Source organism: Biomphalaria glabrata, chromosome 13, assembly GCF_947242115.1.
Source record: "Biomphalaria glabrata chromosome 13, xgBioGlab47.1, whole genome shotgun sequence".
NCBI lineage: Eukaryota > Metazoa > Mollusca > Gastropoda > Planorbidae > Biomphalaria > Biomphalaria glabrata.
The window spans coordinates 3,542,682-3,561,028 of NC_074723.1; the positions used below are offsets into that span (position 1 = coordinate 3,542,682).

The 18,347-nt window shown below is 34.5% G+C and overlaps 1 protein-coding gene across 5 annotated transcripts; it reads left to right on the forward strand.

The window, feature by feature from the left end:
• Positions 1-8,290: 8,290 nt before the first annotated feature.
• Positions 8,291-17,910, forward strand: LOC129922464 (uncharacterized). Of its 5 annotated transcripts, none has more exons than XM_056008669.1 (5): positions 8,291-8,313; positions 12,404-13,341; positions 14,286-14,405; positions 15,947-16,089; positions 16,743-17,910. In XM_056008669.1, the coding sequence occupies exons 2-5, from the start codon at positions 12,510-12,512 to the stop codon at positions 16,818-16,820; spliced, it is 1,173 nt and encodes a 390-aa protein (XP_055864644.1). In that variant the 5' UTR covers positions 8,291-8,313; positions 12,404-12,509; the 3' UTR covers positions 16,821-17,910. The 5 variants fall into 5 exon arrangements, with proteins under 5 accessions (XP_055864644.1, XP_055864641.1, XP_055864645.1 ...); XM_056008666.1 differs by lacking the exon at positions 8,291-8,313 and adding an exon at positions 10,214-10,371; XM_056008670.1 differs by lacking the exon at positions 8,291-8,313 and adding an exon at positions 10,214-10,371 and having other exon boundaries at positions 14,286-14,363.
• The last annotated feature ends 437 nt before the right edge of the window (positions 17,911-18,347 follow it).

The following is an 18,347-nucleotide window of genomic DNA, read 5'->3' on the forward strand; positions in this document are numbered from 1 at the left end:
AGCAGAATGGGATGCAAGATATACTTGGTGCAGAATGTAGTGCAAAATGGAATTGGAGCAGAATGGGATGCAAGTAAAGATGGACTTGGAACAGAATGTGATGCAAGTAAAGATTGAATTGGAGCAGAATGTGATGCAAGTAAAGATGGACTTGGAACAGAATGTGATGCAAGTAAAGATGGACTTGGAGCAGAATGGGATGCAAGATATACTTGGTGCAGAATGTAGTGCAAAATGGAATTGGAGCAGAATGGGATGCAAGTAAAGATGGACTTGGAACAGAATGTGATGCAAGTAAAGATTGAATTGGAGCAGAATGTGATGCAAGTAAAGATGGACTTGGAGCAGAATGTGATGCAAGTAAAGATTGAATTGGAGCAGAATATGATGCAAGTAAAGATGGACCTGGAACAGAATGTGATGCAAGTAAAGATGGACTTGGAACAGAATGTGATGCAAGTAAAGATTGAATTGGAGCAGAATTTGATGCTAGTAAAGATGGACCTGGAGCAGAATGTGATGCAAGTAAAGATTGAATTGGAGCAGAATGTGATGCAAGTAAAGATGGACCTGGAACAGAATGTGGTGCAAGTAAAGATGGACTTGGAACAGAATGTGATGCAAGTAAAGATAGACTTGGAACAGAATGTGACGCAAGTAAAGATAGACTTGGAACAGAATGTGACGCAAGTAAAGATGGACTTGGAACAGAATGTGACGCAAGTAAAGATGGACTTGGTGCAGAATGTGGTGCAAGTAAAGATGGACTTGGAACAGAATGTGATGCAAGTAAAGATGGACCTGGAACAGAATGTGGTGCAAGTAAAGATGGACTTGGAACAGAATGTGATGCAAGTAAAGATGGACTTGGAACAGAATGTGACGCAAGTAAAGATGGACTTGGTGCAGAATGTGGTGCAAGTAAAGATGGACTTGAAACAGAATGTGACGCAAGTAAAGATAGACTTGGAACAGAATGTGATGCAAGTAAAGATGGACTTGGAACAGAATGTGATGCAAGTAAAGATGGACTTGGAGCAGAATGAGATGCAAGATATACTTGGTGCAGAATGTAGTGCAAAATAAAATTGGAGCAGAATGTGATGCAAGTAAAGATGGACTTGGAACAGAATGTGATGCAAGTAAAGATGGACCTGGAACAGAATGTGATGCAAGTAAAGATGGACTTGGAACAGAATGTGATGCAAGTAAAGATGGACTTGGAACAGAATGTGATGCAAGTAAAGATAGACTTGGAACAGAATGTGATGCAAGTAAAGATGGACTTGGAACAGAATGTGATGCAAGTAAAGATGGACTTGGAACAGAATGTGATGCAAGTAAAGATGGACTTGGAACAGAATGTGATGCAAGTAAAGATGGACTTGGAACAGAATGTGATGCAAGTAAAGATGGACTTGGAGCAGAATGTGATGCAAGTAAAGATGGACTTGGAACAGAATGTGATGCAAGTAAAGATGGACTTGGAGAGCAGAATGTGATGCAAGTAAAGATGGACTTGGAGAGCAGAATGGGATGCAAGTAAAGATGGACTTAGCAGAATGGGATGCAAGTAAAGATGGACTTGGAGCAGAATGTGATGCATGGAGACCTTTGACCACTGGGGTGGTAATTTTCATATGAGCGAAATGACTCTAGTCTAGGTTTTTTTGGACATTCCGATGGTCTAGAGGTTAAGTTCGCTTAGTGCGTTATTGCTAGGTGGTGGTGCCGTTTTCAGAGTCACTGGTTTGAGCCTCAGTCGGCGCAGTCCCTTATTTTTGTAGCATTTTAATTCACTACTTTCTCTCTTAAAAACTGTGTCCCTGGTGCTGCTATTCATTTATATTTAATATATGTATGTATCACATTTGTTTCAGCATCTAGCTTCAACTTTATGTTTACGTTCACAACAGTTATGTTACCTCCCTTTGCATTGAATCAAATGTTCTTGTCTACTACTTTTGCATTGAAATACTTTGTGAGCGCTCAGTAGAATACCATTATGTTTGTAACTCCTGGGGTACATAGTGCACCTTTACTGTACCATAATGTTTGTATCTCCTGGGGTACATATTGCATCTCTACTGTGCCATTATGTTTGCAACTCCTGGGGTACATATTGCATCTTTACTGTACCATAAGTGACATACATAAATATAAGTGACATACAAATGACTCATTACTTTGATTTAAAATGACTTAATAAATTCAAACTTTTGCACCAACCCATGAGATTGGGTTCTTTGTTCTTTTGACCTGTGATTGACTGCAGTGAACTTTTGTATGAATGTAGTGAAGATATGAAACTCTTACATTACCTTAAACACAGTTATGCCTACCGTTTTGTTTTATTTAACTATATAAAATAAATTCAATTTGTCAGTTTTGTTGTATGCTTCCTTTGATCAACTAAAACTTGTACTTACATCGAGCCAGAGTAAAAGTACAGTCACTTATATAGACCTCAGGTGTGACCTGCATTTGGTCTGTGGTCTGATACATTTTTTTTTTGCTGTCTGCCCAGTTTTTCTATGTCTAATGTTGTTTAGTTTGCTATTCTGTAATATTTTAACATACACAATTGGGTCTTGTAATAATTAGTTTGCATTAATAACAAAGAACCACTTGTATTTCAGTTACACAATACAATGAGCTGTATATTTAAAGCTAAAACAAAAAAACTTAAACATAATCATACATTTGAATGATTTCACCTTCTTTATACTTTAATTCAAATCTCAATCTATATAATTTTTACTATGCCTATAATTGATATACCCTGTTGTACACATGTGGACTGCGCTTCATATTTCTGTGTATATTGTCTTTAGTTTGATAAAATGCAATAGCTAATAGATTTCTAAGACTAATACTAAGACTGTTTTATTGATCCTTATGGAAATTTGTGATTACAAGGACTTTTTTCTCATAAAAGCAACACAACAGAAACATTCACTTAAATAGAACAGACAAAACATTGAGTTCATTGAGTGACTACACTTATGTCATAACCATGCTTTAGAGCTCGCTTTATTGTATCTGTATTATCAATGATCTTTGTTACGAGCAGATGAGACTCTTAAATCCTACGCCAAAACAGACCCATCAATAGTAGATTATGAACACTTTAATATTGGTTCAACAAATAGGTCTATAATCTTGTTTACAAAAGCAAATTTAGTTACATGACTTTTCCAAACTGATACAACTGCACCTTATATAACCTTAGTTTTGTTCTTAAAAAAGTGTTTTGTATTTTGCTTGTTCTCTATTCATGGCTAATCTCCCTTTTTTTTTTTTCCTTGGCTTGTCTTTCCTTTTTTCTCTCCATTGCTAATCTCTCTCTGCATCAACCTTTTGTGAACATATTTCCTTAGTTCCATCCATCCAAATCCAACAACATCCCCTTATCCATCAACACTGCTACTTCAGCCTCGTCCACCACTGTCTATTACCTATAGTATTGTTCCTAGATCTAGACTTTTGTCTAGAATTACTGTTGACTGTTGGAGATCAATTACCAGGGTTTTACTTTTATGTTGAACAACACGTTGCACGCAGATGTGACTATTTTAATTATACACCGAAACATAACAATTAATAGATTATGAGCACTTTTAATGTTCATAATAATCTTGTTTACAATTACTCCATTTTTTTTTCTTACTCTTTCAACATGCGTTTGCATCATGCCACATTCATACTATACTGTGCACATAATTCTTTTTGGATTTAAGCACACAAAATTCACTTAGTAATAATGAGTTTAGAAATGCTAAACTGGACTATATATTTTGCATTTTATTTACTGTTCTACATCATGTGCTTCTTGACCACTGGGGCACATGTAATTACATAAATATTCACTCTGCTGCGCACAAAACTCTTTATGCATTAAAGCACACAACATTCATTTGGTATTTATAAATTTTGAAATGCTAAGCTGGACTATATTTTTGCTTTTTTTTTTTTTCGTTGTTCTTCATGTGCTTTGTTGACCTCTGGGGCATGTGTGATTAAACATTCACAATGATGCGCACATAACTCTCTTTGCATTAAATCACATATTCATTTGGCAATAATGAGTTTTGAAATGCTAAACTGGACTATATTTCATTTACCTTTGTATATCATGTGGTTTGTTGATCACTGGGGCATGTTTCATTAATCATTCACACTGGGCTGTGCAAATAACTCCTTTTACATTAAATCATCCATCATTTATTAAGTAATAATGCGTTTTGAAATGCTTAACTTTACAGTAATGTTTCGCAAATTTTATTTACCGTTGTATATCATGTGCTTTGTTGACTATTGGGTCATGTGTGATTTAATATTTAATCTGTGCTAGGCACATAACTCTTTTTGCATTTAAGCACACAACATTCATGTGGTAATTATGAGTTTTGAAATGCTAAAATGGACTATTTTTGCATTTTCTTGGTGTTGTACTTCATGTGCTTTGTTGACTACTGGGGCATGTGTGATTACATAAATATTCACTCTGCTGCGCACAAAACTCTTTATAGATTAAAGCACACAACATTCATTTGGTATTTATACATTTTGAAATGCTAAGCTGGACTATATTTTTGCTTTTTTTTTTTCGTTGTGCTTCATGTGCTTTGTTGACCTCTGGGGCATGTGTGATTAAACATTCACAATGATGCGCACATAACTCTCTTTGCATTAAATCACATATTCATTTGGCAATAATGAGTTTTAAAATGCTAAACTGGACTATATTTCATTTACCTTTGTATATCATGTGGTTTGTTGATCACTGGGGCATGTGTCATATATCATTCACACTGGGCTGTGCAAATAACTCCATTTGCATTAAATCATCCATAATTTATTAGGTAATAATGCGTTTTGAAATGCTTAACTTTACAGTATTGTTTTGCAATTTTATTTACCGTTGTATATCATGTGCTTTGTTCTGTTGGGGCATGTGTGATTTAATATTTACACTGTGCTAAGCACATACCTCTTTTTGCATTTAAGCACAGAACATTCATGTGGTAATTGAGTTTTGAAATGCTAAAATGGACTATTTTTGCATTTTCTTGGTGTTGTACTTCATGTGCTTTGTTGACTACTGTGGCACGTGTGATTAAACAAACACAATACATTATTGAATTCCATTACATCACTTGGTAATACATACGAAAGACATGCATATATGTAACTCTGCTGGACCAAGTAAAAAAAAGGACGTTTGGGCCACGAGGCCTTCATCAGCTACAAAACAAACAAAAAAATAAAAAACAATTAACACAAAATAGTCTTAAGTTAACTTATCTGTCCGATGTTGTTCTCTATCGAGGCAGAAAAGAAATGAACTATGCTGGTGTAAAAGCGCGGGACATGTAATACATGTTTTAAAATAAATGTTGCGCTACATCAACAAAATGGTTGCATCCAATGAACACCAAAGAAAACATGTTAACTTTGATTTTAAAATGCTAAACTTCTGGACCTCCTCTTGTATGACAATGCTAGTAATTATTTATAACACGATCCAGCATTTGGTCATTTAGTCCTTTTGATCTTACACTAATTTTTTAGTTTTATACAATCCCTTTCCTCTTAATGTACTATCACTTCTAAGTAGTATCTTTACCATCTTTTAGTGTTCCTGTGAGAAAATATTTAGTTTGAGATTTCTGTGTTGTTACATACAAGAGAGAGATGCATTATGATTGTGATATCTTGTTTCTGTGGGTATAAAAATGCAGTTTTATAATAATAATAATCTTTATTATCCGTGAGGAAATTTGTTTTACAATTGTGCATTACATAAAACAGTACATGATTTGAGCAAACAATTGTACAATAGCACCCAAGATATACTTTTATACCCCAGTTTCTCTTTAATATTACATGCGAAATGGACAAAAATAAGTTACGTATTGTTCAATGGTTTAATTGTCAAAGGAACAAGTTTTTTTGTAATTGGTGTCATGTATCTTCTTATATAATTATATCTAATGTTAAACACAAGTCTTATGAGACAATTGGTTATATGTTCATATAATCACTGAAAGGGATCATACATTATACATTTGTTCCTGTTTACCTTTGCATATTTTTTATTACAAATGTAAAAATGTTCTTCCTAAAGGTTAATGAAAAACTTTTTCTCCCTTTAAAACACACAAGCATAAAATGAAAGATACATCTAACTTCTGTACAAGTGTCAACTATTTGATTTATTTCATTTGTTTAGCATAGTTTCACTTCGTTATAGCGTGCGGAACCATGGTCGAGAGGCTAAGTACGCTTGAATTTTGCTCGGCTTTGCTACCTATGAAGGCGGCTCGAGGTTTGACACCCGACTCCTGATTCAAGCAAAATTGTGTTTACTGAGCGTCTAAAAGGCAGCACAGAAAACCTTCTCCCAGATACCCCGCCTCCGCTTTAACTGGTCTACAAATGAGATTGGACCATAGCGCTCTTAGCAGGCTATAAGCATGAAAGTAGCACTATATAAAAGCCATAACTTATTTATTTTTTAAAAATATTTTTTTTTTTTCAGATATAATGGAACTGTCGATTCACATAACTGCAATTATGACAATTCATCTATTTTTCAGCTTTCTAGATATAATATAAAATATTTTTGAATATTATCTTACACCAGATAAAAAAATTTGATTTTCTTTTCAGAATTCTCTGCTAAAAGAAATTATTATTGTGCATGTTGTTTTTTTCGCATGTTTTTAACCTTACTAATTCTGACTGACCACGAGAAATGGTAAATCGATTGTTTAGATTTTGCCTTGTCTGAAAGTCAGAGGTTAGGATTGAATGTTGGGTTATGAGTTTTGGTTTTGGTTGTGAGCTTTGAGTGAAATTAGAATCAAATGTGACTCGCAGAAAGTGATTTCTACCGTATGGGATAAAATGCCGCTGCAAATCGACGCGCGCGGACATGTTTTTACTAACTACTAACCCGGGGTGTAGGTTGAGTGAGAAAGGTGAATGACAGCCATATTCTTTCAACTTAAGAATAGTCATTCACCTACATTTCTCAACTACCTAGCTCATGTATGGCTCATCGAATGCCACACCCTGGGCAACAGTCTTGGCTGACTGGCTAAATACATGAGTAATTTATGAGCTTAATAATATTTACAGGATAGTCCTTGTTTTGCATGAATCAAAACAAGAAATCGGCAGGAAATGACATCATAGGCTGTATGTAACAATCTACATCTAAAAATGTATTTAAACCTTTTGTAGTTGTAGTTAAAAATGTTCAAATTAGTTTCAATTTCTCATTGATTATCTTATTTATGACTAGTAATCTAGAAATTTTTTATTTTTTTTTTACTTTAAATTAATATCGCAAATTTTGTATTGTTCATCTTTAATAATTTTTCTAGGATTTTAATTTTAAGTGTGGAAAGAGAAAGCAAGAGAATCACAGGCAGTGCACCATTCCTTCATGAGGAAAAAAAATGTTTTTCCACATGCATTTAACATTGAACATTTAATAAAATATTTTTTGTTTTGTTTTGTATTATAGGCAAAGCTTGAGTGTTGTGTCAAGCATGGTTATGCAATCTTACATGATACAAACATGTGGCTTTGGGTGCCTTCTACATTGAGACTACATTATGTTTAACAGTACTGAATTAAATTATTTCTCCTTATTCAAATTTGTGCTCTTATTTTTTGTGTGTTCTACTTAGAAGATGGTTATTTCAGTTTGAAACTATAAGTAATTGAAAAACATTTATTCATTTGATTAATCTCAACTTTAACTTAGAAATATTACATGTTGATAGCGTATTAAATTAAATTTTAATCCAAAAAATCTGTACCTAGACCTAGTCTATATCAAATACAAATGCCACATACCCAGATGTAATTAATAAGAATATATTTATTACTTATATAGTAATATATTCTCTCCCCCCCCCCAATTCAAAACTATGCTAGCAATAGTGTATATTCCTAGTTGTTTATTCAATCTAGCTCTCCGTATTTACGGTCGGTATTTTATATAGGTCTGTGAGCTCTACAGCTCTTATTTCTTTTAGTTTCTTTCTTTCTATCCGTGATTAAAGTCGGTATTTAAAAAAAAACAACAACTAGGTTATTCCCCCTTTTGATAATGATTTTGGTATTGATCCTGCGCCTTGACAACGCAGAAAATTGGCCAGGAGTGTAAATACCGACGGTAAATGCGGACATTGCCTCTTTACCAATGACTTGAGCGAAGTGTAATTGTGTTCGTTGGGGATTTTAGAAAGACCTTTTTTAGTGTTTTCACGGTAGCCTAATGGATCTGTATGTTAGGTAATTGGACCGATTTTGTCACCCCTGGCCGTCCGTGATCAAAATACTCTAGTATATATGGGCGTAGCCAGGGGGGGTTCTTGGGGTTCAACCCCCCCCCGGCAGGGGGGAGGGGACCGTAATTTAGTGACTGATTTTTAGCTTTGATTTTGTTTTTCTTAGGTGAGATTTTAATACTAAACCATCACTTGCCCCAGCACAACTAAGGCATACCAGGGGGTTTTGAGTTTAAAACCCTCTACAAAGGGGTTTATACAGTTAAATCACCATCTTCTATAAAACAAACAAAAAATGCAAACGACAATCCCCAAATTCCAAAAGCACAGTTAAGGAAGATTTTGATTTTTAAAACCCCCTCCAAAATTTACAATAAACCCATTCTTCAATATAAAAAAAAAAAAACAAATTACTCACTCAAAATTCTATGATCATAGCCAAAGGGGTTTTGAGTTTACCCCCCCCCCCCCCTTCTTCAGTAGGGTTTGAAGCTAAAAATTTCCCCTTCAATATAAAAAAAAGCAAATTACGCACTCAAAATGTTATGAGCGTAGTCAAAGGGGTTTTAAGTTTAAACTCCCCTCCACTGAAGATTGAAGCTAAAAAATACCTCTTAATTATATAAAAAAATTGATGCTAAAAAAAAGACCTCTTCAATATAAAAAAAGCAAAATTAGTACTAAAATTATTTGAGCGTAGCCAATCCAATTGGGGGTTTTGAGTTTAAACCCCTCTCCTACAGATGGCTTTTTTTTTTAAAGTTTAAAATCCCTCCAGATGGTTCTGAGTTTAAGATCCCCCTACAGAGCATTTTGAGGTGGGAAAACCTCTTATCTTCAATATTATTCTAAAGCAAACTACAGTTACTAAATTCTATTATCGTAGCTAAATGGGGTTTTGAATTAAAAAAAAAAACTCCAGAGATTTTTTACTTTAAAACCCCCAACAGATGATTTTGAAGATAAAAGTTCCCTTTTCGATATAAAATCTAAAGCAAACTACAGTCACTTAATTCCAAGAGCGTATTCAAGAGAGGTTACACATTTCTACAAGTGGCGGGGCTCCATTAATAAAGTGCAGTGAATAGTCATCTGCCGAAATTGAAAAACACTAAATGTGGCTCAACAAAGATGGCTAAGACAGATTTTAGGAGTCAGTTATAGAGATCGGGTCTCAATCAAGGAAATCCTTTGCCGAACTGGGAGTCGACCCCTTAGTAAGATTGTGAAAGAGCGTCGCATGAGGTTTGTGGGACATGTTCTCCGACAAAATGAATTAGGCATAAGTAGAGTTGCGATGACATCCTAGTACAATTTGACGCCACACATTCATGGAGGTCCTCAGAACAGGTGGAAAGAGGTTTCAGACATTACCAGTGAGTCAGTGACAGATTTTTATGGAAACAGCTTGACGGCAAATGCAGCACATTAGGTTTTTGAAATTAAACTTTTTAATAGCAGGAAAATGCACATCAGATACGTCAGAATAAGCATTTTGTTGGCTTTCAATACCAGAAATAGTGCTTGACGGCGGGGCTCCCCCAGACCCCCTTGCTAGTAATGGCGGGGAATCTACACCTATTCCACTAACTCCAGGAAAAACCTATTCTAGGGCACAGTAGGCCTAAACGTCTTCCGAAAGAATGAAGGGTCAGAATGTAATAAAGATTATGTACACACACACATATAAATACATTTTTACAAAATTTTCGCGGGGGGGGGGGGAGACAAAAATCCTGGCTACGCCCATGTATGGCATATAAATTTGATAAGTTTATAATCTAGCAACTGAAACTTTTTTTTTAAAACTCATAAAATACGGAAATATCTCGTGTTTATCGGGAAATTGCATACAGAGTTATGAGCTATTTTTAGACGGCACAGTCATTTCCAGTTAAGAGTTTTTTTTTTCCCAGTCACATGATTTTTGTGTTGATAGTTAAATTTCGTTACGGCGATTGACTGTAATGAAACTGAAACATTCCATGATCTAGACATTCTCGAGTAGAGAGTATACTGGTCTAGATTCTAAACCTGAAAACTGTATTACAATAATAGATAGGTAGATCTAGAATGATCTAGTAGTAATCTATAATAATCTAGATGTATTTATATAGACCATAGCCGCCATTGGACTACTATAATTTACTTATTTATAATAGACTCAAAAAGGTTATACATACTAACATATAGGATTATAGGAATATAATAATGATCTGACTCCAGGTTTGAAACCAAGTGCTTAACTTATTAACCACTCAGCAACTGAATCCCCTTAAATTGTAGTATTAAGACTATAAAAATTAAACGTATTAAAGTGTTTGACTAAAGCCTTCCTTAATACTAATTAGGCCTACTAATAATTAGCTGTTACTGTTAGTATGTCAATAGAGAAACTCTAGGCTTCATAGCCTGCTCTTCCCAAGGCACTGATGCTGACCCATCAGTATACGCAAAAATAGCACTGGGCTGGAAGACAATGATGGTCTCTATATTATAGTGCTATGTGTTGCAGATCAATAGATGAATGCCTTATCTTGGTGACGTTATGGTTCAATAGTTTCAAGCAAATGTCTGGAGCCATGGGGTGGCACCAAGGAAGATGTTGAAAACATTGAATATTAGACATGTTGGCGGAGAGGCTAGTTCTATCAGCATGTGTAGTAGCATGATCATTAAAAGACTGCATGTGAATAAATCTTCTGTTCCTCCAACCTTCACCTTCTTAGTCTGTTGAACTGTTGGGGTACCACACATGATCTGTTTTGACTGATAGAATCTCTTTTAGTGACATATTGTCCATTCTTTAATTTTTTCTTCCCCATTTCTTTCCCTCTGCCTCTTCTTCTCTCCCTGGCACTGTTCCCTTAACCCTTAAAATGCGTGTGGTAGTTTAGTCTCTAAACATCAAAATTGTAATTCTATTTTGTATGTACTCATTGTAAAACAGCTCAGAGCTATAAGGGTTAATGAAGGTCTTTGTGAGCCCTGAAAATCTTGGGATATGGCCATAATGCATACAAGAGATCCAGAGCTACTCAGTCCCTGCAGTAACCAACATCGACAAATATCCTATTCTTCGCTGGAAAGTAGTGTCAGCAGTGAAATCCCTGAAAAAGGAAAAATTAGCCAGAGTTGACAACATTCTATTTGCTGGAGGAAATACCATGATAAATGCACTTTTTAATATTGCATCAAGCTTTGGCAGTCATGAGAAGTGCCTAAGCTTTCGACCCAATCACGCATCATCACCCTGCCAAAGAAAGGCTACTTGCAACTCTGCCAAAATTACCCCACCATTAGCCTCATAAGCTATCCCAGCAAAGTCCTGCTAAAAATGATAGCAAACTTAAGCAGAAAGCTGACATGGCACCCTCGTTAACTGTAGGCTAGAGAAACAGATGACCTTTACATCATCTGTCCTATAGACCACAAGGTCTAAAAGGGAAACTTAACTTTTACTGTTAGGTCATTTATGAGCCCTTGAGTGCATCAGGGTTATTTCCCCTGAGACTTCTATGTACATACTAGTTCTTAGTGTACACTTCTGTAGGAAGTCTCTGATCCAGGTATAGTTGTCTCCCCATATAACGTATCATATCATAGCCTATATAATATGATATGCATATATAGTACTTTAACTACCAGATCTAAGCTCAATACTTAGTTTTGAGCTGTTTAAACTAGATCTAGTAAATTCAAATTATTGTATTATATTATTATTATAGTAAATGCTGCTTACTTGGACTTAAGTCCTCCCGCACCGTTCGGCGCATTGAGCCACAAGCTGTCTCCATAAAGATCTGTCACTGGCAATGTCAGAAGCCTCCTCCCACCTGGTGTCCACTGTTCTGAGGTCCTCCAAGTAATACGAGGATGTCCCTGTTTTCGCTTTCCTCGTTTTGGCTTTCATGTTATCGCAACTCTTGGTGTGCGTAATTCATTTTGACTGCTACTAGATTCTAAAAAACACTAAACAGATCTAGTCTATATCTAATAGTTTAACACTAGAAACTATAATATGCCATGTTACATATTCTAACAATCCTCTTTCTTAAAGTTTTAATTTTATATTTTATTTTATATCAATATAGGTTACTTTGGACATTTGTTTATTCCAATAAAGAGGACTTGTACATTATATATTTTTGACTGATGCGCCTATCCGGATAAACAAGAATTTGATCATATTGATACACCATGGCTATGCCTTTGCCTGGATATGGTTTGATAGGTTCACCTTTTTTTTATACATCATCTCCTCCTCCGTCCCTATTGAATCAACATTTGCTACCAAAGTCTGATGCAAACACAGAATCTGCCATTTTGGTGCAAATTTTAAACAAAAAGGAAAGTGGTGAGATGAGCCTGAAAGAACTGTTCACTCATTTTACTCAAAGTGAAGAAATCAAGCAATTAATCTGGAAATTATTAATTGAAGGAGAGAAAAACTTTCAAATTGACGGCTGTGCCTCACCAGCAAGCTGCCCTCCTTACACTGGGAATGAAACCATAAAAGTATTAACCAAACTTACGTTGTGTGAATACCACTGTAAGCAAGGGAAAAACGGGAGCAACAGAAAGTGTAGTGGGAAATGTGGTGCACTGCATCTTTGCCGCAATTTTCTCCTCAAGTCGAGTAACGAGTGCCGTTTCAGCAAGAAACAAAATTGTATGTTTGGCCATGATTTCCAAGCTCCACACAACAGCATTCTTTTGAGAGAACATAATCTACATAGGCTCAATGAGGTAGAGTTACGACAGCTGTTTCGACGTCCTCTCAGTAGATGCAAGATAACCACACCTCAAGTTTGTTGGTTTTACAATAACGAAAAGAAAAAATGTACTAACAAACGCTGCACATCACTACATATATGTATGCAATACATTCTCGGCGTGAACCATTATAACTGCAACAAGATGCACTCTTTTGGGGATGAAACCATTAGAAAAGTTCTTGATCTTTATGAAATAAATAGTTCTTGGAAAGAAGAGCAAGTTTGCGAACTCTTACGAAACATTCACAGATTAGGTAATTTTTTTTTTGTTGTTTTATTTGTTTCTGTTTCTCTGTTTACATTCTTATAAAAATTTAAGAAATTTTATACCTAAAACATTTTGTGTTTTAAAAAGTATGATAAGCTATTTTTGTTTGCTGACTATAAATAGCGAGCAAGGGACGATTATCTTACATTTACTGAACGCTTAGCAGCAAACATTCTCTATGTGTATTTGCTTACATTTTTACAAAGCCTTTATCAACTCACTCTGAATGTCATTCTGTCTGGTAAAGTTATTTCTCCACACCCTACTTCGGATCAAGAGAAAATTTTGAAAAAGTATCTCTTGTACCCAATAAAACAAGAATCAGTAAAAAAAAAATCAAAAAAAAAAAATATCAATAAGTTAATTAGCTATAGAAAAATAATTATTTTATTTGGCATTAAACAAAGATATTGTACTTGACAGATGTAGTGGTATAACTTGAATTAGTCCCCTTTATACCTTGTGTAAAGAATTAAAAGTTTAAAACTAACATAGCTAAAAAAAAACACCTTATTTTCATAAGCAGTTTGCTGGCACAGTGTTTAGTGCATCAACTTGAGCCCTCGAGTTTGAGACCAAGAGTTTGAGACCAAGTTGTTAACCTTTTTGTTTGAATAAAATGCATTTAAAAAGTGCTTTTGGTAACATTCACCCAGATAGCCCTATTTTCTTCCTACCCCTTTCCCAACTGGTCCAGACAATTGATAGGATTAAAGAGCATTGAAGAAGCTAAAAGCATGAACTTGCGCTAAACAAAAACAGTTGGTAAAAATATTGCTAATCACACAGATTTATTAGTGTTAGTCTAAATCTATAACAAATTAGTTACATGACTGATCCAAACTCATTGTTATGAACTTTGTTGATCCAAACTCATTACTTAATAAACTATTTTTTTTTTAAAGATTTATTTTATTTTTCTTGTTACAGAGCACACTTCTGAGCATCTTGATCCTACCAATGAGAGTAGTGATGATGAAAGCTGCCAGTCTCAAAAGTCAAGTTATAGTATCAACTCTGACATCATTAGTCAACTTAATCTTCATTCAGGTAGTAGTGTAAGATAACATGTTCTTTTGTTTATTTATTTTTTTTTATATTTAATCCCTCCATTTCGATTAATATAATTTGTACCTAATTACATGTTGTGGATGGAGGTGCTGTGGCTGAGTGGTAAAGCACTTGGCTTCCAAACCGGGGGTTCCGAGTTTGAATCCTAGTGAAGACTGGGATTTATTTTGGTATCTTAGGGCGCCTCTGAGTCCACCTAGCTCTAATGGGTACCTGACATTAGTTGGTGAAAAAAAGGTGGTTGGTCATTGTGTTGGCCACATGGCATACTCATTAACCGTGGACCAACGAAACAGATGACCTTCACATCATCAGCCCTATGATCACAAGGTCTGCAAGGGGATCTTTACTTTAATTAATTGACTGATTGGTTCATTTTTTTATATAAGGTGTGTAAAAAAATGTTACCAGACAGACAGACAGACATACAGAGTGAGTTGAGATGAGCTTTGTAAAAAAAGAAAAGCATTTCCAAAATAGTTCTGACTTATAATTAAAAATAATCTTTTGTTATGAATATATTATCTGATATTAGATTATATGAATCTCTTAGCTGTTATAAATTTAGCATTTTATAGACCAGAGAAAGGTTGAAATGTCATTGCATTATTTTCTGACCATACAGCATTCAATTTTATGTTTCAATGTGACAAACATTTAGTTAACATATTTAATAGTAATTAGTGCTAAGATGAGAAGGCTAAGTGGTAAAGTGCTTGGTTTCTGAATTGGAGATTCTGGGATTCAAATCTCTGTGAGGACTGGGATTTTGAATTTACAGATTTTTAGGACATGAGTGCCTGATATTAAAGAAACGTGAAGGTGTTTGGTTGTTATGCTGGCTTTCTAGAAGCGTGTTCGAGAGGCCAAGTGCGCTTGAACTTGGCTTGGCTTGGCTACCTAGAAGGGGAGTCGAGGTTCGACACCTGACTCGAGCAGAGTTGTGTTTACTGAGCGCCTAAAGGCAGCACGGAAAACCAACTCCTAGATACACCCCCCCCCCCACCTCCCACTGGTCCACAAATGAGATTGGACCAAAGCACTCTGAGCATGCTATAAGCATGAAAGTAGCGCTATATAAAAGCTATAATAATAATTTATTATTATGAGAAGAAAAATTCTGAATCCAATCCTCTGCAGTTTTACAGCAATAACCAAAACATTGGAAAGGCTTTAAGAATCAACCCTTTTGGAAAATGAGCTGGTGTAACTTGGGCAGCTTGTAGCACTCATGGCTACATCCTGGCAGAACCTGCAACTCTGCTGATCTAAACTTTATCTGGTATTTGCTGTTCTTTTGGACACATCAGTTGTATGGAAAGGAGGAGGGGCAATAGCTGTATACCAACATTGTTCTAGCCATAGCTGATGCCTAGGATTTCATCTCATTTCTTTTAAGATAAACTAAAATCATTCTTTGGCTGAAGGAAGCCAACCTATTGTTATTATATTATTGTTTCTCTTTATAAACAATATATAAAAGCAGTTGTTAATAAAATATAATTCTTATTTCCTTTCAGGATCTGATTCACAGCAAGCTGGCTGTGGAGAATGTAAAAAATTATCCCAAAGTTTGGACACATTAAAGGTTGAGGTGGCCACGGAAATAAGCTTACTTCATCAAGAAATCAAGGAGCTAAAAACAGAAGTTGAAAGATTAAAAGTAAGTTGCTGTGTATAAGAGTATTTACTTCAATTTAGTACTTTATGTAAGAGTAACAATAAATTAGTACATACTTTAGTGTTACTAATTCTTTCAGTGAGTTGAATAAGTTGAATTGAATAAGTGATTTTCAGGAATCAAAGGAAGAGTTTTGACAAGATGACAAAATATAGTTAGGTGTAGATTAGATTTTCTTTCGTTTTATTTTTCACTGTTCTGTATTTTGTTTTAAGCTCTCTATATTCAGAGTTAGATTGGCATGTACCTCAAGAGAATACAGTTGGCCAGTGCATTAAATAGTCCCTTTAAAGTCCTATTCTGTCAACACAGATTTGACATTTTAATGATACTGAAATATTGCAAAATAATGTATTCCACCGTGAGAAATTGATTTTAAAATAAATTATGTACAAGTGGCAAGAGTATTTTATGTTTCAATTTAAACAAATAATTGTTTTTTTTATATTCATAATCCTTTAATAGGAAAAAAGTTGTATTACAAATTTCATTCCATGCCATGTATAATTGGTTGGATTAATGGTTTCATGTTACTAGTCCTTTCAATAGCATTATAGTATAATTTAAGTATGCATGTACCCTGCCATTATGTTTGATTTAATCTGTCCTTTTCATCAATATTTGTTTTTTTCAAGACATTGATGGAAGCACCTGCAGCCACATCTAGAACAGTCAGGCTATGTCCTATCACAGGCTTACCAGTTACTGAGTGATCATAATTGCCGAGGATTCATAAATCGTCAGTTGATAAGATGATCATCTAGAAAGTAATATTGACATCTTTTGTGTAGATTTTTACAATAGCACTTTATAGTACTTAAAACAAAATGATCACTTTGCACACTTAGGGATTTAGTTGTAATCCAAATAAAGCAGATAAAATGTATGGCCTAATGAGTCTTTTGGTTGTAATTAATACAATAGAACAGCATTTGTGGATGTGGCCAGGGTCTTACCAGTTGGAATACAGAAACTGTGAAACTACTTGATTATGACAAAAACATTTTTAAGAGCTATGCAAGGAAGTGGAAGTTTTTTTTAAATCTCTTTAAAAAAATTGACATCACGTTGATGAAAAGCGATTGAAAACTTCTGCAACATTAAAGTTCTATCCAGTGTATCAGAACAGCTTTGAATGGTACAGATTTGATCCATACAACTCTTAAGATAGGCTGAAAAATCGAAACTTTCCAGGCACTGCTCTAGTTTTCTGATTTTAAATATTAAAAAAAACAAACACCTAAAGTTTTATTCTTTTATGGGTGACTCTTGCCCTCAAAGTCTGCATCATACAGCTAAGAAAACATTCTTCTAAATCTCCATCTTTGCTTGTCTCTTACAAAGCCATGTGATCACTCGTTTTAAAACACTTGTTTTATGCATCAGTATTTATTTTAAAATGTCTATTTTATGTACATAGCAACTGCTATTCTATTCATCTGTAGAAATTGTCAAATGTAAAGTAATTTGTATTGATTTGTATTTCAAACACTTAATCTTTGTTGTAATCACTTCATTTATTAAGGTTTACTTAATTCTTGATTCATATTACATTTACTTTGGAATTTTATGATGACTTTTAATTTGTATTCTATTTTGTAAACCACTTTTTATATGTTTTATTTGCATGAATTAATGAGTTTAATGTTTGACACTTTTTTATGTACTAGTATATTGGCTAGGGTATTTTTTTTTAATAGGATCTTATACTTTATTTATATATACGTTTACTGATTCAGACCACTTATTTATGTTTCATATATTTTAATTTTTATTTTAATAAACACTGATGGGCTTTTCATATGCTTTGTGTTTGACTAAAATGCTTTTTGTTGATCATTATCAAACTCCATTTGAGTGAGGGCTTGATTGGGCTCAAATCCTCTCTAGCAAAAGCCCTGGACAGAAACCCTTCTGTTTTGTGTAGTGCATTTTTTTGTGGATAATATAGTTCTCAATTATTTAGGTAATTTTCTTATACTTTTAATGTTAGAATCTGCAAACATGACACTGACATCTAATCACAGTTATACTAGACACGACATACTAAGCCATTTTAAATAGCCCACTGCATTTTGATTAATAATTTCCTTAAGAATTATCTTGGTTAATGAAAACAAACTTTTGCTTATTTTGATTGTCTTGTTTACTAGTACTAGTAAAAATGTTACAAAAGAATGTGAATGACATCCCAAAGTCAATATTTCAATATAGTCTACAAACAAGAAAAATAATTAACA